General features: G+C 39.5%; 1 protein-coding gene and 1 pseudogene across 2 annotated transcripts in view; both read right to left on the reverse strand.

Annotated features, from left to right (window-relative positions):
- Positions 1-10,449: 10,449 nt before the first annotated feature.
- LOC141493916 (islet cell autoantigen 1 pseudogene) lies at positions 10,450-13,942 on the reverse strand (annotated as a pseudogene).
- NLRC5 (NLR family CARD domain containing 5) overlaps positions 13,735-20,339 on the reverse strand; it is a 100,037-nt gene continuing 93,432 nt past the window's right edge. For both annotated transcript variants that reach the window (XM_074211262.1, XM_074211263.1), the window contains exons 41-49: positions 19,813-19,896; positions 19,245-19,328; positions 18,986-19,063; positions 18,271-18,354; positions 18,107-18,178; positions 17,688-17,771; positions 17,138-17,221; positions 16,442-16,525; positions 13,735-15,961 (exon numbers count right to left, since the gene is read on the reverse strand). In XM_074211262.1, the coding sequence (XP_074067363.1) occupies positions 15,886-15,961; positions 16,442-16,525; positions 17,138-17,221; positions 17,688-17,771; positions 18,107-18,178; positions 18,271-18,354; positions 18,986-19,063; positions 19,245-19,328; positions 19,813-19,896 (730 nt within the window). In that variant the 3' untranslated portion in view covers positions 13,735-15,885. The remainder of the gene's footprint in view (positions 15,962-16,441; positions 16,526-17,137; positions 17,222-17,687; positions 17,772-18,106; positions 18,179-18,270; positions 18,355-18,985; positions 19,064-19,244; positions 19,329-19,812; positions 19,897-20,339) is intronic.

A 20,339-nucleotide genomic window follows, 5' to 3' on the forward strand; every position in this document is an offset into this window, starting at 1 on the left:
GTTGAACAATATTAATCTCCTGCATTCCAGTTCTGCAGGCCTTCTGACTATTCTGACTATTGTTTCAACTTCCATCATTGGGCCTTAGTATAAGTTGGCCATTATGATTTTAATGTCCTTCTTTCTCCCTTCTGTTTCTTAGAATTCCATTGTCCTTTCTTCCAGCTTCAGCTTAAGTAGCTACCACTTACTATTCTAGGCTTCTCCTGATCTCTTAATTTGCCAATATCTTTTCTTCCACACACATGAAAAATTTTATATTTCCTTTATATAGTTTTTGTAGCATACTTTCTAGACTATTTCTCCAATTTATACTTGGATAGAACAGTTCAGGTTTTCTGGGGCTTGCTACTTTAGGTATTCTATAGTTCTGTGATCCTAAAACTATAAATCATGATCCTTCACTAGTAAACCTGCCTTTAATAATTGGCCAATAGACACAAGTAACTCAAAATAAAGTAAAATAAAGAAAAGAACCATAAGAATATTTGCAATGAAACATTCCCTCCATAAACCTGGGATACATTCTACAAATATACACAGCATTAGTATAAAGTATACTAGGAGTAAAGTACACATGTTTAAGAATAAATGTGACCAATTTAATTCAGGCTTCTGTCACTGGGGGGCTTTGATTATCTTTCCATGATATTCCCATACTTCTTCCTTTTGGGCATAGCACCTCCACTGGTCAGGTTATTCAGCCAGATTTTCCAGAGTAATTCTTTATCACTCTACTCCCAACAGTTAGGGTTTCTTTTCTTGATTCTGTCTACTACATCAGCTTATCATTGTCTATTCATTTCTCAAGAGCCCGAATTTCTTCTGATACTGTATTTCTGGCTGAGGTGGCAATGGACTAATGGATTAACCCAACCAAGGATTATATTTGCTTGTTGTTCAGTTGTTTCAGTCTTGTCTGACTCTTGATGACCTTATTTGGGATTTTATTGGCAAAGATACTGGAGTGGTTTGCCATTTCCTTCACCATTGCATTTTACAGATGAGACAAATAGGATTAAGTGACTTGCCCAAGGTCACACAGCTCATAAATGCCAGATTTGAAGTCAGGTTTTGACTCTAGGTCTAGAGTTCCATCCTTAGTTCTACCTAACTGGCCCATCTTATTAATAAGAGTATGTATATTTATATAAACATGGAAGTATATGTATATTATCATGTAAACACATAGCATGTGAGTATGTATTCATGCTCACTTTCCTCATAATAACCTGTGAAATAAATAGTAGGGGTGTAATCATCTCATTTTACTGAGAAGGAAGTTGTGATCTAGAGAGGAGAAATGATTGACAGCTCAAGGTCACTTAACTGATGTATGACAGAGATAGTTAAGTATTCTGAAGTAAGATCAGTGTTCTCTCTACTACACCAAATTGCCCATAGAGGGGAAATTTCTCACAGAGGTAACTTTCCAAGTCTTAACCACAAATGGTAAAGTCCATGTACTTTGAGACATGGGGATCCTAGATTCGGTTCTGGAAAGGATTTTAGAGCCCATCTAGTCTAACCCCTTCCCTCTCATTTTACAGGAGAGGAAGCAGAGACTCAGACAGATGGAATAATTTGCCCAAGGAAAATATGCATTCCTGTTCCTAAGCTGTTACTCTTCAAAGTAATTGGGAAGGTGGAGAGGTAGAGACACTGGGAAGTCAAGCTAGCTTGCCTTGGATACAGAGAATGTACCACCTAGCCTGTGTGTTACCACTGAGGAGGAGGGCAGGCAAGTAGGGATAGAAGAAGGGAGTGTCCATTCATTTATAAGGCCTACTTACTCCACATCCTTACTTCTTTAAAACCAAAACTCCTTTGAAAGTGAAGAAAGTACATAAAGAGGTGGCTATGAATTTAGGCTGATTTTTATATCTGGTTTGACCTAACTAGATGGACTGATTGTTCCTTTGTTGGAAAGAAATTAAATAAGTCTGGCTAGAAGTCAGGCCTTCTAGTCTTACCCCTTCTTTGTAGGAGGAATATAGTATTGAACACAGAATATGTTGTCAGGCTCTTTTGGATGTCTTAGTTAATTTCGTTGAACTATTTCCCTTCTTCCTCCTTTTTTTTCCCTATCCTTTCACATAATGACTGACTGACTCTCTGTGAGGGGGTTAAGTAAGGATATATTAGAAATTGTAGATGATTAAAAAAAGATTGTAATAAAAATTTACTTAAAGAAAGTAAGATGACTGGTGGAATACAGAGATTTAGAAGGGATCTCCTATCAAAAGGGAATAAAAAGACTCCAGCCAAGTCTGGGAGAGGCAGTGTGCAAAAGGTCTTCTTAAGCTATAAATGGCTCTCTTGTTTACTCCAGAAGCAGTTGGCAGTTTATTAGAGTTTATTGGAGTTTTGGACTTAGACTGGGAAGGGTTAGGCATGGAAAGGTAAACAGGAAACTAATCCACAGAGAAGAATGAGAATATTTCCACAAGAAGCCAGTGTCATGTCACTCCTTCACTCAACCCTAGAACCATAGGCATTGGCCCTATAAATGACCCCAGTCTACACTTCACCCTGAATGGAACTCTGAAAACAGATACACAGAATCAAAGAATTTTTGTTGTTATTGTTTCAATCCTCAGGCAAAGGAAGGACCATAAGGATTCATATCCTCCATTTGGATCTTTTTTCCTCTTGTAAAATGAAGGGTTTAGACTAAAGAGTCTCGAAAGTCCCTGCTAGCTCTAGCTTTTCAGGGACTTAACATCTCCTGAAGAACAGGTTCATGTGTGTTAACTAAAGTTCAAAAGAAAAGGAGAATGGAAGATAAGGAGTCTCAGATTCCTATCTTTTCTCCTATAGGATCCATCCCTGTCCAAGAGTCTCTCACAGTCATCAAGCCTGACTGTGAATTAAGCCCCATTAGAGCTGTCCAGAGGTTTGGCACGTGGCCCTGAGGTACTTTCCTCTTTGAGCCAAGTTGAGGGTATGCCAAAGACACCAAAGGTTAGGACCCAGTCAGCAAATTAAGGCAGAGAAAAAAATATAAGGAAGAGTGACATCAAGATTGAGCAGCTTCTCTAAAAGAAATTGATTCCCAGACAAATACTACTGATAAAGGTCTTTTTGTCCATAGAAGGGAGCAGAAAAATATCTGACAGTTTAGAGAAGTCTTGGTTTTCTTCAAGGCATTGGGTTTAAGTAGCTTGCCCAAGTCCACACAGCTAGGTAATTACTCCAGGGCCGGTGCTTTATCCATTACACCACCTAGCCGCCCCTTATCTGGCAGTTTAGAAATGAAATTTTGATCCTTTGTTTTAATTCAAACAGTTAATTCACAAAGACTTGGATTCAAATCCTACTTCATACACCTATTAGCTGTATGACCCTGGTCAAGTCACTTAACCTCTAGTTTCCTCATCTATAAAATGAGGGAGTTAGACAGGGTCCTTTCCATCTCTAAATCTATCTTTCTTTGAATTTCTTAAGTGATTCTCCAACCTTCATGCAAACATTTTGCAAATCACTGGGCTAGAGAGCTCTCCCCTATGGGCCACTCAACACATAGCCAAATCCTCTCCTGTAATTTCCAACTCTTTTTCAGTCAAGATTCTTTGTTGTTTTCTCTCTTGCCAAAAAACTGAATGAAATTTCTCATTCAAAAGTTACTTAGACTTATTAGTGTCAGTCTGTCATCTAGTGGTATTTATGGAAACTACATCCATACCATTGCAGGTTTCCCCAGGAGCACAGTTTGTTCTACTGGCCTAAGTCAATGGGAGAGGTTGTCCTTTCAAGCTTCATGGCACCTCAGCCACCCCATGCAGTTGAGGACTAGAGCTCTATAATTTTTCTCCTCTCTTTTCAGGTTTATCTTCTAACTCCCCATTTAATAAATGCTTCCTTAGTTTTATACACTGTCAGAACTGGAAGATAGAGTTGAAATTGGTTGAGTTTTATGTTTTTTGAACCTCTTTCAACAATGGAAAAAAGTGTTTTGAACCCCTAGGGCATTTTAATATACTACTTATCATATTTTTTAGTCTTACTTATTAAATATGGCCAGCTAGATGGCCCAGTTGATAGAGTAGTGGCCCTGTAGTCAGGAGGACCTGAGTTAGAATCCAGCCTCAGACTTAATGCTTATTAGCTGTCTGACATTGGGCAGGTCACTTAACCTTGATTGCTTTGCACCCAGGGCTATCTTCAGTCATCTTGATTCATATTTGGCCACTGAACCCAGATAGCACTTGAGGAGAAAGAGAAGTTGGTGACTTAGCACAGCACTCCTCACTCACATCCAATTCATGTACTTGTTATGGTGTCATGATCTTCAAATATGAAGGATAACACATTATCATATAATAGTTTAATATTGTAATACCCTGAATAAGAAAATGAAGTTTTCTTATAAGTAAGTTCTCTCGAGCCTGTATGAGGATGTGCCTTCCTCACGAATTTACCTCCCCCCCCCACACCCCATAGGTGATTTGGCTGCATTCCAAAGATTCCAGGAGCCAGCCACTCCTTGGAATATACAGGTAGTACTGGGGAGAACTGCCTATTCTCACAGTATTGACCTTATTCAAAGTAAAATCTTTAGTCCCCCCTATGGCATTTCCTTGAAGTCTTCAAACTGGTAGACTTGTAGACTTTTCCCAAAGTTCTGTTAAAGGAACTAAGGGAATCCCTCCCAACTAGATTAGCAACTACCCTTCTTTGTTCTCCACTGATAAACTGGTATACTTGTAGGCTTTTCCTATATTACTGTTAAAAGAACTCCCTCCCAACTAAGGGAATCCTCCCAACTAAATTAGCAACTAGCCTTCTTTGTTCTCCACTGATAAATACTCTGAGGCTCCAAGCATTGGCAGGAATCTCACCCATGGAGAATTGATTCTGCCTGGGGCTCTTCTCTCTCTCTCTCTCTCTCTCTCTCTCTCTCTCTTTCTTCCCCAATCAGGACTCAAAAAAAAGACTGAAAAGAACACGGGATTCCCCCAGCCATGGACTGTTCAGAGTTGGTGCTCCCCCAATTGGTGATGTTATCTTTATCTTTTTCTTCTACTTTGATTATAGTATTACTAACCCATTGTCTTTAATGTATTAGTTGCTGTATTGGATGTTATTGTAATCAATCTATTCCTTGTGTTGTGTAATTAAAATATTTTCATTCTCACGAATGTCAGCAAGAGTGTCATTTGCAGAAAGAATCCGAACCTCATTTAAGATCACAATACATACCCTTTGTCCCCAAAGCTCTGAATTAAAATTTGTTATATAATCATAATTATAAAATGTAAACTTTTATTTTACCTATAAGAATGAAAACAAGTCTTTATTAAGTACCTAGGCATTGTTCTAAGCACTTTATAAATATTTCATTTGATTCTCACAACATTCCTTTATAGGAATTGTTATTAGTATCTTCATTTTTCTGTTGAGGAAACTAAGGCAGATAGAATGTAAGTGATTTGTCCAGGGTCACACACAACCTATAAGTACCTTACCTGGGATTTGAATTCAGATACTCCTGCTTCCAGACCCAGTACTCTATCCACTCTAATTCTCTAATAATTACAAATATATTATGTGCTACCTTCTGTAAGAATGAAAAGTAATCTAATGAGAATCATATTATCTGCAAGACTTCATACTAAATTTTTTTCCTTGAATATAAAAAGCATTTTGGATTAAATAAGTTGGTAGCCTAAAAGAATTTTGACGTAATCACATATAAACTTAATTTTGACTTCAGATTTGACTTCAGATTCTTCATTTGAACAAAAGTTTTCAGTTTTTGACTCAATATCAAGTGCAATCTTAAATCTGACTTTGCATTGAGTTTATTTATACATTTTTACTTCAAGCAATTATATAACTCAGTTCATTTGCATAAGGCTCTCCTCTTTAGTAGAGGCTGTTTACTTAATGCTCTAGGCTTGTGAAGGGAGAACTTGATGAGAGTTTAGGAGGAGAGATCCTGGTATTCTGGCTTTCAGCTTCAAGAGAGATTCTGTTTCCTTTCAGGAGAGCAATACGGAACTATGCCCAAAGAACAATAACTGTTCATATTTCTTTGCCCCAGCAATTCCAATTCTAGGTCTATATCCAGAAGAAATTGTAAAAAATGAGAAAATCGTACATGATCCAAAATATTCATAGAAGTTCTTTTTGTAGTGGCAAAGAACTGGAAATTGAGGGGATGCCCATCAACTGGGGAATGGCTAAACAAGTTATGGTACATGAATACTATGGAATACTATTGTTCTATAAGAAACAATAAAGGGTCGGACTCTAAAGAAGCATGGAATGACTTACTGGATCTGATGTTGAGCAAAGGGAGTAGAACCAAAGAAATAATGCACACATCAACAACATTATGAGATGAACAACCTTAATGGAAGCAACTCCTCTCCACAGTCCAGAGAGCTAGGACAACTATATTTGACTGGTTATCGACTATATTATCCCCAACCAGAGGAAGAAAAACAAAATACACAGAAAAACACCCAAGCCTTCAGAATCTGATGAACACTTTATAAAAATTACCTTTTATGAATCTCTTGCCCTCAATCCTAATTCCTCATGCCAAAAATTACTAATTTGTGAATATGCTTAACAAAATATGTATGTAAAATACTAACCTGACTATTCCCTGTTGAGGGGAGGGAGGTGGGAAGGGAGGGTGGAGGGAAATTTTGTAACTTAGAAATATGCATGTACAAATGTATGAAAATAAATAAGTAAAAATTTAAAAATAGAGAGATTCTGTTCATATTGTCTTTATCCCAGAGTCTTTCTCTTCAGGGACCTCTCCTTGAAGAGAATTTAGAAATATTTGTCTTCTCTTTTGAAGCCAGAAAAAGATCAAGATTTCTGCTTGTAAGTAGTAATCAATATAGGTATAAAGCATCACTCTCCACCAGTACAGGTATGAAGTAATAGTCAATACAGGTATGAAGCATCATTCTCCACAAATAAAAAAAAATCACATGCAAAGTGGTTTGAGATGAGAATTATAAAAAAATGAAATGAAATTTCTTGGTTATATAAATATGTGATAGAAAATGATAAAATAATTTTACAAGTTCTCTTATAGAGATAAATTCAGTTTTAGATTTTACCTCCAAATTTACACAACTGAAATATTTCACTGATGTCTGTAGTTCATTATCCATTGATATGTCAATTAAATATTTTTCATCCATTGTTAATTGAGCATCTAGAAATGTGGAAGGCATATCAAAGAAGTTGCAAATCCAAATCTAATATATTGAAAATTCAGGAAAATATGCACTGAAAGTAATTTCTAAAAATTTCATGTGATCACTGATTTTTTCTTGACAGCTTAATGAAAAGATTGCTTCTATTCTAATAAAAATTATGCAATGTCACAAGGCACTCAGTATCATACTCAGTTATGTGGTTTCAAGATTTTAGTATTTTAATCATACTTTTTACTTTGTCATGAACATTGAATATGTTTGCATTTGCACTTGGTAATGATGTGTTGAATTGGTTAAGTTTTGAAAAGATATATGCTAAATGTACTTATCTTTGTAGTCATGTCATATTATTTGCATAATTATTTTGGTGAAAAAAATGGTCAGTGAAAAAGACAACTAGCTCTTTTCTCACTTCATAACTCTAGCATGGGAAAACCATCAAACAACTCTGCTCACTGCCTATCTGCATAAAATAGTAAACAATTAAAAGAGTTTGTGGGTCTTTCTTTTACAAAACTAATTATTTTTGACAGCATTATCTAATATACTTTTAAATTTTGATGGCAATTTTTAAGCCAAAATTTGTTTGCATGTGTTGTATAGTATATTTACATAAAATTTTTTGATATATGAAACAATGTTTTCAAATTTCCCAGATATTGATTTTGTTCCATCTGTGCAAACTGATGTGGAACAAGAGGATAAATTGTTTTCCTTCATAGTATGACTTAATTAGATAAAAATGCCTTCCCTATTTGTACTTCCTGACAAATGATGACCAAATACCATTTTTTTTTTGGCTTTTTTTTTGCAAGGCAATGGGGTTAAGTGGCTTGCTCAAGGCCACACAGCTAGGTAATTATTGTGTCTGAGGTCAGATTTAAACTCAAGTACTCCAGATTCCAGGGCGGGTGCTCTATCTACTTCACCACCTAGCCGCCACTAAATACCATATTCTTTTTGCACTTTACTGAAGCAAATCTCTTACAAATATAATTAAAATGGCTGCTATAAACATCAATTATCTTATTTCAAAGTGTAAATGATACTTTTAAAAAACATTCCTATAATTACTGATTAAAAACCACTAGACATATTATATGTATTCAGAGAAACAGGCATTTTTAGAGGCAGGCATCTCTAATTTTTTTTAAAGCATCTTGATTTTTTAAAGCATTGATTACTACTTCATATCTGTATTGATTACTTCTTAAGAGCAGAGATCTTGATCTCTTTCTAGCTTCAAAAAAGAAGACAATTGCTTTGGCAATTATTAATGGCAAAATTAATATTTGATAGTGTCTCAATTTTTTTACAATTTGATAACTTACAATATATGAAGCTTCAATCGCTTTTTTTATTTTTTCATTTATTCACAGAAATAAATGAATTGTATTTTTTTTAGGTTTTTTTTGCAAGGCAAATGGGGTTAAGTGGCTTGCCCAAGGCCACACAGCTAGGTAATTATTAAGTGGATTTGAACTCAGGTACTCCTGACTCAAGGGCTGGTGCTCTATCCACTGTGCCACCTAGCCGCCCCAATAATTGGTTCTTAATATAAGAGGGAGATAATCATCTTTCTCACAAGCACGAGCTGAAAGGTCTCCTGGAAGATCAAGATAGAAGTCTATCAACCAATGAGACTGAATTTTATTTTTCCTCTTCTATATCATCTGTGTATCAGACATGAAAAAATAGACTTCCAGAAGAGGGGGCATCTCTAAGACCTTTTAACAAAGTGATATTGGCTTGGAGTTGTGCCTCAATTTCTTTTATTGTAGACTGGACAATTTTGTATCCTTTGTCCCTGCCCCCCCCAAAAAAAAACACACCTTAGGACTCAACAGTTTCCCAATTAAGGAAATAAGAGATCATCCATTTCTACTTTTAAATGTCTTGGTTTTGAACTAATTGTATTCTCTGGATGACTAGAAGAAAAGTAAGCACATTGATAGGAACTTGTTTTGCATTGATTATAAGATTTAGAGATGAAGGATCTTAAAGATCATCTAGTGGAACTCCATCATTTTATAAATGAAGAAACTGAGGCCCAGAGATATTGTGACTTGCCCCTGGTCACAAAAATAGTAAGTTGTCTACCCAGAAGTTGAATCTTATCCTGAAAATCTAGCATGTTTTCCACTATATGATGGGGGTACATCTTTAGAGTACCTAGAACCTAGGATGGTTATTCTAGATACTTCTTCAAGGTGAATCTCTAGGTGTAACACTGAAATAGTTATAATTATAATTAAAATTCTATTTTTCCAGTAGAATTTAAGTTCCTTGAGGTCAGTGCTTTCCTTATACTAGGGTTTGGTTTTTTGTTTTTTTTTTTTTTGAGCCTGAGTCTATCTCCCAGGCCCAGTATATTGCCAACTGGCACAGAAGCTTTGGTCTGCTCTGTTTTCAGTTTCCCCTTTGGCAGAAATTCAGTACTTTCAGAGACTCACAGTTTTGGTACTAGACTAAGTGGGGATATTCCTTTGGCCTAGACCATTATAGCTCATGATTTTTGAGGGCAAGTTATCTACCAATATGTACCTCCCGGGCAGAGGCATTTCAAGTGTGTGCATCTCAACCTGGATTCCGCTTGCATTTTAATTAATTAATTATATCTGTTCTGTTTTTGTACTTCCAGATCACTCAACTTTCAGAAACCATTGAAGGATGAGAGCTGGGACCTAATCTACTGAATTTTGCTTCCTTCACCTCAGGGCAGAGCTCTCTGGGTGGATGAATTATGTGTTATGATTTATGTAACAGTTTCCAAGCCAGATCATATTTCACATACCATCCACACAGCATCTTCATGTCATCTATTTTCCCTGCCTGACTTTCTATCTCTCCCTATAACTGATAATCAAACTGATATCACTGCCACGTTTGGAAAGGAATGTCGATGTACCCCATTTACCATCCTTGTGACTTCCCAGAAGTGGTCATTCTTGGCCTCTTGGCCTCATATCATAGACATTACCTTAGTCAACCTGTGACTTGGGATAGATTTAGCTTTAAAAAGCCAAGATCTCCCACTACATCCATGTCATCTCCAGGCATTCTGATTCATATCTCCAGTTGTCCTGATTCATATCTTATTCATATCTAGTCAACCATATTCATATCTGGACCCAGATGACTCCAGAGGAGAAAATGAGGCTGGTGACTTATCACAGCACCCCCTTATTCAAATACAACTTACTTGTCATGGCATCAGCTTTCTGATGTCACAGTCTTCTTTTGAAATGAAGGATCAACAACAACAATAACTTCCCAGGCCAAGAATAAATATTCCAGATGTTGCCTACCTGCTCCAGAATGTAAGTTCATTATAAAGAGACTCTCTTGTTTTTATATTCAGATCTCCAGAGTTTAGCTCAGTGCTTGTGGCAAAGTAATGACTTAATTAAAGCTCTTCATTCATTCCTTTATTCAATCTATCCTTTCATTCATTAGGAAACATTCAGAAATCTTTTTTGATTAATTTTTACCCCCTGGTGGTGACATTAAGGAGGGGGGAAATCAAGCCTACTGTCTTTGGTAGCTGCTGGTCATCCATTGTCAAAACAAAAGATAGTTGATGTGTTTGAAGTTTCATGTTATATTACCTTCTACTGGGAATAGATGAGAACCAGGAATCTAGCAGGATGAGATAACTCCTCCCCATGCAACCTCACCAGTAGTGGGGATCAGCATCTGTAGTAGGACTGTTCTCTTCACCAGGGGTGTCAGACACTATACCTTCAAGCACCTTTTCAGACTTCACCCTTGGTCATATTGCCTTCTAGGTCTGTCTTTCTCTCTCTCTCTCTTTTATTGACATGGCACAGAAATGTTCACAAAAGGATATTGTCTGACTACCAAGTGGCAAATAATGACAGCATTGTCACCAAGGTACTATCCACCTCAGAATTAAAAATTAGAAATTTGTGCTCCTAATGTTGCCTTTTCAACTACTCCTGAATTAGAAAATAGGACAAAAAGTCAGGAAAATGGTTTGAAGCAGGCCATCAGGTCTTGAGCATTCTTTTTTTTTTATTTTTTTATTTTTTATTTTTTATTTTTTTTGAGCATTCTTCTCAGGTTCTTTCACAGATGGGCCAGTGCTAATCTGACTAGTGGGCTTTGGAGTCACCGCTGGCTTTGGGATGGATGCAAAGCTGTCCAGGCTCTCTCTCTAGTCTTATGGAGATGATTCTAAGTCATGCATATTTTTGTTTAGAATATTTGAAGAGATGAAACTTGATTTTTTTTTTTGTTTTTGCAAGGTAATGGGGTTAAGTCACTTGCCCAAGGTCACAAAGCTAGTAATTATTAAGTGTCTGAGGTCAAATTTGAACTCAGGTTCTCCTGAATCTAGGGAAGGTGCTTTAATCTAACTGAGCCACCTGGCTGCCACCTGGAAATTTGATGATGAAAGTGACTTGGGTTTTCTCATTCCTAGTGCAGACATGGTCATGATTTTGCTTATTCCCAAAGATGGCTGTCTTGTTGAAGTTCCTATAATACAGGGAAGGTGAACTTGCATATTATCCTTGTTGGTCACTTCTGACTCTGAGGGATCTTTTCCCACCAGTTTTAGGTACAATAATTTATCAGTGACTCTTGAGGTTACATTCCCTTTCTAAGGTGGAAAAAGCATTCTTCCCATGCTTGGTTAAATATGTAGATTTCTTGTTAGGATTATCTTCATCTAATGATATTGGTGAATCTGGCTGCTCTGGCTGCTTTTCTGAGTTTTCGTTCTGGGCACTTTCCTTTTTGGCATTTTCAATTAGTTTGTTTACAGGATCTTGTAAGTTTTTCCACATAGTGAACTCTGTAATTCTTATGGATGACTATCATGATACATGAAATTTTCTCCAGAAATAAAGGTGGTCTGATACTTCATTAACACATGAGATAGCAGGTCACATCTGCTTCCTTGAAGAAGATTCATTCTTTGACTCACACCATTCTTTAATTTGTCAAATTTGAGCACACTTGGGCTTGGACTTTCTGAAACTTTGCCATCTCCTTGATGGGTCAAAGTCTTGAGACATGACTTTCATGCTCAGTAAAGCACTCTGTATTCTGTCCAGTACTGTCCCATGCACTTATTTAGTCAAGTTTCAAGGTTGACTCAGTACCAAAACATCTTCATCTCCTGGCAGATGTGACATGAAGACTACAAGGCCAGATTGTGCAGAGAAGAGAAGTAGAGGCTCTGTATCTTGCACCATTTTTCCCTGCATAAGTTTTATCCTACGACTTCTGGGAGTGAAAAAATCTCAACAATTTGTTTTCTTTTTTTTTTAGGTTTTTTTTTTTTTTGCAAGGCAAACGGGGTTAAGTAGCTTGCCCAAGGCCACACAGCAAAGTAATTGTCTGAGGGCGGATCTGAACCCAGGTACTCCTGACTCCAAGGCCAGTGCTTTATCCACTACGCCACCTAGCCGCCCCTAACAATTTGTTTTCTATGACAAATCCTGTTCTGATGTAGTTCAATTATTTTGAGAAGCTCTATGCAGGTCCTCTAGATGGAGAGAAACAGCTCAAGCTTGGTATCCAGGGATTCATTCAAGACCATATAACATGTTCATCTGCATTTTTCCCCCCTGTTTCTTTGATAAGGGCTTACTTTGTTTTCCAATATTTCTGATGCATCTTATTTGCAACTGACTTGTCTTTTTTATTATTTTTATTTTTAAAAACTGATTGTCTTGACTTTTTAGGGCACATTAGTAATAAAATTTCTGGAATAACATTTATATCCTTCCATTTTCTTTCTTCCTTTTCTTCCTTTCTCTCTTTTTTTTTCAGTTGTTAATTGAAAGTCAGGCAGGAAAATAGCAGGAATGGATAAATGATATCACCTGGCCAGCCCTATGCTGCTCAGTCTTCCATTCCTCTGTCAGTCCTACTGGAACTAAAGCAGTATGTAGCAGCAGCTACAGCAGCCCCAGGTCCCACATAGAGAAGAGAGGGAGGAGGACATGAGGAAGAGGAGTAGGAAGAGAAGGAGCAGCCCTGGGTTACTCTTTTTTTTTCTTTAGATTTTTTGCAAGTCAATGGGGTTAAGTGGCTTGCCTAAGGCCACACAGCAAAGTAATTGTCTGAGGGCAGATCTGAACTCAGGTACTCCTGACTCCAGGGCCGGTGTCCTATCCACTGCACCACCTAGCCATCCCTAGGGCTACTCTTTTGATGAATATCCTCCTTCTTCATTCACAACCCCCATACACTCCACTAATTGGTTCTGGTTAAGTCAAATAGGATTTAATAAGCACTGGGGTTGCATAAAGAGGCAAAAATAGTTCCTGCCTTCAAGAAGCTCACAATCTAATGGGGAAACCACATGTAAACTAGTGTGACCAAAAAAGATTATATATATATATATATATATATATATATATATATATATATATATATACATACACAAATACATATATATGTATATGTACATATATATGTATTTGTATATACATATATGTGTGTATATATACATACAGGATAAATTGGAGATAATTTCAAGGGGAAAGCACTGGGTTCATGGAAAGGCTTCATGCAGAAAGAGAGATTTTGCTGAAACTTAGAGGGGAAGATGAGGAGGGAGAGGCTCTAGGAAGGGTGCTAAGAATACTCAAATGGATCTGGGATCTCATTGATAGGAAGGATCCCTCCAATGATGCAGATTGAAACCTATTCATATCTGATCATTTTATGCAATGCTTTTCCATATGCTCCTATAAATTAGCTACTGGGGACTCACCCATGGTATTAGGGACCTTGCTTGACTTCCCTGTGTGTCAAATACCATATGTGCTATCAGTCATCCCTTGGATCTTGCCACATGATTGGTCCATCTTTTTCTATCTTACAATTCCTTGATGACATTGTGTTGCCTCTTCATCCTATCTTAAGCATTATGTTTAATTCTTCCAAGGCAATAGTGTTCTATTCAACAGATCTTATAGGGTGTTGGTACTCAAAAAATGAGTCTTTCTTACTGGTAACTAGGACACAAAGATATATAAAGCAACTTCTGCCCTTATGGGTGTCACCCTTCAGGCAGTTTCCCTTACATCAGCTCTTAATGAATTTCCTTTCTCTGAATCTCTGCCTCACAATATGGTACTCACTACATATTATCTTGTTATTTTTCACCTGTGGTTCTGTGTGTGTCTTATCTCCCAAGAACAACCACCACAACTTAAACTTCTCATTACACTTTAATGTTTACTTACAAATATAACAGCAGCCCTTTGAGGTAGGCAAAAATGAACAGAGCTCTAGAGCTAAAGAAGAACTTTGAGATCATCATGTCCAGCCCCTTCATTTTACAGATAAGACAACTGAATCCCACAGAGGTTAAATAACTCTTGACCTCTGACTTCAGTATCCGTGCTTTTTTTTCATTCGATCGAATTAGTTCAAGTAGTATAATTTCTATTTTACAGATGTTAAAATGAAGTTCAGAGAGGGCAGCATGCACAATGAAGTTCACAAGGTAACAAAATAAGTTAAAGAGTTGGGACTTGAACCCAGGACCCCTCCTTTAGGGAAAGTTTACATTACTGGAGGGTTTACAGTGACAGAGAAAGTCAAAAAATAATGCCTATTTTTTATGACTTTACATTTTCCAGAGGACAAGCCAAAATGATGTGCAAACAAGATATTTATAAATGCTTAGGAGTTGAATAAAAGGGGAAGGGGAAGCCTAGAAGATGCTAGGAAGAAATCTAGATTCATAACTTAATACTATAGAGTAACAGAATTTCAGAGGTAGAAAGGACCTTAGAGATCATCCAATCCCCTTATGACAAAACATTTCTTGAGCAGCACCTGGGAGGAAGTGACTTGCTGGAAGTCACATGTGTAAATGGATGAGAGCATTGGGTCTAGAACCCTGGTCCTCAACTCAGCAGCCAGTGCTTGTTTCTTTATGTATATCACTTACTAGGATCAGTGCTTCCCCCAACCCAACCAAAAGGTCTAGTTCTGAGGGATGGAGTGTTTCTCAAGTTCAGTCATTCTAGGAATGAAGTAAATGCATGCCTAATAAAATAATAATCATAATAGTAAGACAGAGCCCAGATCAAATGGATGGCAACAAGAAGCTGGTTATGTCTCTGTCCCTGAATTGCATCATATTTTATACTCCATGTTACACAATGTATTAAACACAATGGGATTATGTAGCACTTCCTCCATTGCAAACAATTGGATCATAAGTGTAGGCGAGGAAGGGAATCTCTTTTTTTTCCTTTTTTGTCTTTTGTGGAACAAGGGGGTTAAGTGACTTGCCCAAGGTCACACAGCTAGTAATTGCCTAAGATACAGTATTAGAAGTTAGATTTGAACTCTAGGACCAGTGTTCTTTCTATTTAGACTTTTAGGCCTCCAAAATGTTACAAACTGAGGCCAGAGAGTAAGAAAAACTTGCTGAATTTCACCCTTAAAGGCAAGGTGCCTGCCTTGTCCAGTCCAAAGTAGATCCCTTTCTTTAGGGATGTTGCAGGAGTGGAGGGGTCTGTCTGGTGAGTTGCATACATCAAGGACATTTCAGGACAAAGAGAGGATGCTTTAGTAACCTGGGTGGGGGACAGTCCTGTAATCTGCTTGACTCTCCCCACCCCCCCTGCAAAAAGGGCATCCATCCACCCTAAGTGGCTCTGATGAGTCTAAGGGAGGAGTCTTGGAGCTCCATTGAGATTGGTTAGGAGAAGTTCAGTCTTGGATCCTGGTCCTGGAGCAACTGGGCTGTGTCCTTGGGGACTGGATTCTTCCAGAGGCTGCAAAGAAGATGGATGGGGAGGGAATCAGAGGCCACTGAGTTCTATATTGGCATCCCCCAGAGATCAACATAGAATCAAGCCTAGAAAGGAACCTATGGGTCTCCCTCATTTGGGGGCCCAGAGAGGTTATAAGGTACTTGGCCACACAGCTAAGTGGCAAAACCAGAAGTCAAATACAGGGCCCCTAATTCCAAGCCTGGGGTTCTTTACACCATACTTATCCCTAGATGCTAAAAATAGGGGCTATAATGTTCTTTCAGTGGAGCCTCTCAATTTATCCCTTCTGCCCCATTTTTTCCCTTCTCTAAGGACACCATTTTTCTGTGGAGCCTGACTTTCTCTTCTTATTTAGTGGAGTCCTTGTATTTTTCCCAAAGGAACTTCCTTCTATTTGATAGTCTTCTCCAAACTCAAAAGTCTTATCTCACATCAGGCCCTAGGAGGAAGGATGACCAGGAAACTAGAACCCATGCTTACCATATGACTTGAATTCCTGGACTCTTGGCTAGCCCCTTTGCCAGCAGTTGTGCTCCCAGGGTTCTGATCTGATTGCCCTCCAAACTTTCCAGAAAGTAAGAGAAGAAACAGAGATAATGGGGTGAGGGCAGAGGACAAGAGGTAGGAGAATGAGGTTATGATTCCTATGTATCATCCTAGACTCTGGACCAGCTAGGAAGGATAAGGTTCTTCTTCTTGGTGGGTTCCTTCTCTGACAAGCAGACCCCTACAGAAACAGGGGGCTTCAGTGGGATAAAGAATACTATAACAGGGGTGGCTAGGTGGCACAGTGGATAAAGCACTGGCCTTGGAGTCAAGAGTACCTGGGTTCAAATCTGGTCTCAGACACTTAATAATTACCTAGCTGTGTGGCCTTGGGCAAGCCACTTAACCCCGTTTGCCTTGCAAAAATCTAAAAAAAAAAAAAAAAAAGAATACTATAACAGGGGAGACCTGCCTAAGTGTCAAGGCAAAGAGGCTATGGGACAGTGACTCAGGGAGGCTGAAGGCACCTTTGACCTGGGAGATTTTCTTTTCTTAGAGGCAAGTGGATAAACCTGAAGACCCTTCATTCCAGCCTATCCCAGGGCCCTGCTCTTTCAATTAATCTTCTCTGCCTCTCTCTGGTGAATTGGACACTGCTTCCTTTCTCCGGTACTGCTTCCCCATACTTACTCCAGTTTCTTTAACTGGTTCATCTGAGGCAGGACATAGGCTAGCTCAGTAGCTCCTTCATTCCCAAGGGAATTCCAGGCCAACCTGTGGAGAACCTCAAAAATCAGGGGGAAGAGGGAGGGAAGAAGGGAGCAAGTACTCATTGGGAAAGGGAGTCTTCTACATGAGAAAGAGTTCTGATGCAAAAACAGAAAGATGGATTTGGAGAAAGAAAGGTGGGGTGGAGGGTGGGGCAAGGAGGGTTCAGACCCAGTAATCTGAGGTTCAGGGGATCCCTCTCTCTCTCTGTTCTGCTCCTCCAAGTTTACATTAGCAACTTAATAATCACTCATAACATAGGAGTTAGTAAAATCCCTCTACAATGATGTCCTTAATGCATTCTTACACCATCTACACTAGGGAAGCAAAACAGGGTTTATTAGTTCCATTTATATAGGTAAAAAAATTAAGGTTCAGAGACAAAGTGACCTAACCAAGATGCAGTCAGGGTCAAGAGGCAGGCCGAGCACTCAGGTCTCATGCCTTCCAACTCTGGATTTTTGGTACTCACAATATCTCTTCAAGGTCATGACAGAGCACCAAGCTGCTGGCCAGAGGTTTGGTCATCTGGTCATTAATCTTGCAGGATGTGAGGCTGGGAGAGAATAGGGGGAATTTGATGGGGGAAGCCCTGAACAAGGAGACCCTATCAAACTCCTCTAGGCCTGCTCACCCACCCTATCCCCCACCCTAGTCTTTGGAAGTCACATTTGGGATGCTGGTAGGGTTCAAAGCAGGGTAAGCTTCTGGAATTCCTGAGGGGCTTCCCCTCTGAGCTAGGCAGTGCATGGGGCTCATGGTCCTCAGGCCTTGACCAGAGTGAGAGAAGAAGGGATCCTGGACTTATGACCCATACAAGGCAGGTCTAGGCCTTCAGGATAATAATAAGGAACACAGCCTTTCTATCTAGAAGAAGGCAGGGAGACTTACTTAATCTTTCTGAGCTTCAGTAGTCCCTCCGAGAGAGGCAGAATCCCTTCAGCAAAGATATTGTCTGCCAAGCTGCCAGGCAGATGAGAAAGGTCAATGAGCAGCTGTACCTCAGCCCATCTCCTCTCTCTCTTTCTCTCTCTCTCCCTCCCTCCCTCCTTTACCTGATCTCTTCTATCTGCTGCCACCTGGCAAGGGCCTGACCCAAGCTTAGTGTCCCCTTGATGCCAATCTGGTTGGAACAAAGGCTGAGTGGGTAGAAGATACAATGTATTAGAGTCACCAATGGGACAGCTTGTAGGGTGAGGGATGTCCAAGTGCATGATAAAGGACAGCTTATGGGCTTTTCCACTTTTAGTTGTCCATCAGCTAAAACATTTACTGCCCCCCCCCCCCCCAATGAAATCTCCCAGACAAGATGAATCCCTTGTGGAAATTCCATAGACATAGTCCTTTCACCACGCCCCTCAGGTTCCCCTCCTCCCTCTCAGGCACACTCTTAGGGCCGAGGAGCTCTGACTGCTGTGCCCCACTCAGGCCAAATAAGGAGGTGCCCATAATTAACTAAAATCATCTAACTCACATTTCACCACTTGTAACTAGTATTTCCACCTGCAGCACTCCCCACACCCTCCTCACCCCACATGCTATTTTTTTTTTTTAGGTTTTTGCAAGGCAAATGGCGTTAAGTGGCTTGCCCAAGGCCACACAGCTAGGTAATTATTGTCTGAGACCAGATTTGAACCCAGGTACTCCTGACTCCAGGGCGGGTGCTTTATCCACTATGCCACCTAGCCGCCCCATCCCACACTTCTATCTTTCATGCCACTTTCCCCAGGAGTTGAAGAGTTTCCCTTCCCATTCCCCCCAAATACTCACTATAAGATTTTCAGATGATATGGCAGGTTCTGGGCCAGCTTTATGGCCACCAGGTCCCCTATTTTATTGGCCCCTAAGCTGAGAGGGAAGAAATAACTCCAAGTTACACAAATACTCTGACCTTTCCACTCTGCCCCATCATAAGAAGCCTAAATCACAAAAATCAGGAGGGGATGGGAGGAAGGGGCAGACTGGGTTGGGGATGCTGGTAAAAGAAATAATTTTCCCATTCCCCCATTTTCCAGGTGTCAAAACTTACTGTAACTCCTCCACCTGGAAACAGAGTGCCAGTGCCTCAGCTAGATCCTTGCCTCCTGCTGGGCTGATGCTGTTCCCTGAAAAGCTAAAATGTCCAGACCCCACCCCCCAGAAAGAAGCCATGTCACATCTATGAAATCATACTGCATAATTTGGAGAAGAGAGGACTCAGGAAACATGAATCATTTCTTGTTCCACTCTCCCCCATCATCCAATCTCTTCCCTATCATCTCTTCCAACAAGGAAGTTGGATCTTAGGGTAGAAGGTTACTTTCTCCTCCAACTTCAGGTTATTCCAGGCACACACCCCAGGACCCTTAGAGATGTTCATCTTAGCCATCATACTGTCCACCAGTTACCAACCCCTCTATCACCAAACAGTTCTCCTGAGCTCCTTAGTCAGATTTCAGTCTTGAATTCCTGTAATTAATCTGGGGTGATATCCAGGCTGTTCCCTGGTGCAGATCTCAACAGGGCTCTCCTGCCAAGAGTCAGTCTGCCTGAGTTCTGGGGAAGGGTCAGGATAAAAGAAATGTTCATGTTTCCCCGTGAATCTCCAGGTTACTCACTCAATCTTTCTGAGCTGTGGCAATGTGGGCAGGATGGCTGATAAATGCTGTACCCCAGCATCTTCCATCTGGTTGTGACTTAAGCTTGGAGATAAAACACAGTACAAAGGTAAGGACATGTCATGAGCTTTAGCTCTACTGTGGTACTAATTCTATTCAGTAGAAGTGTGCTGTTGGTCACCAGAGGACCAGGAGCTTTAAAGGTTATATAGAAGAATAGTTACAAAACCTGTAATGTTATTAAAACAGAGTATTTCAGGGGTGGCTAGGTGGTGCACTGGATCGAACACTGGCCTTGGAGTCAGGAGTACCTGAGTTCAAATCCAGCTTCAGACATTTAATAATTACCTAGCTGTGTGGCCTTGGGCAAGCCCCTGAACTCCATTGCCTTGCAAAAACTTAAAAAAATATGAAAAAAACCCCAGAGTAGTTTCAGGAAGGAAAGGGGGAGGAAGGAATGAGGAAAGAAGGAAGGGAGGAAGGGAGTTAGAAAGAAGGGAAAGAGAGAGGGAGAGAGGGGGAGGAAG

This window comes from Macrotis lagotis, chromosome 1 (genome assembly GCF_037893015.1).
Source record: "Macrotis lagotis isolate mMagLag1 chromosome 1, bilby.v1.9.chrom.fasta, whole genome shotgun sequence".
Classification (NCBI taxonomy): Eukaryota; Metazoa; Chordata; class Mammalia; order Peramelemorphia; family Peramelidae; genus Macrotis; species Macrotis lagotis.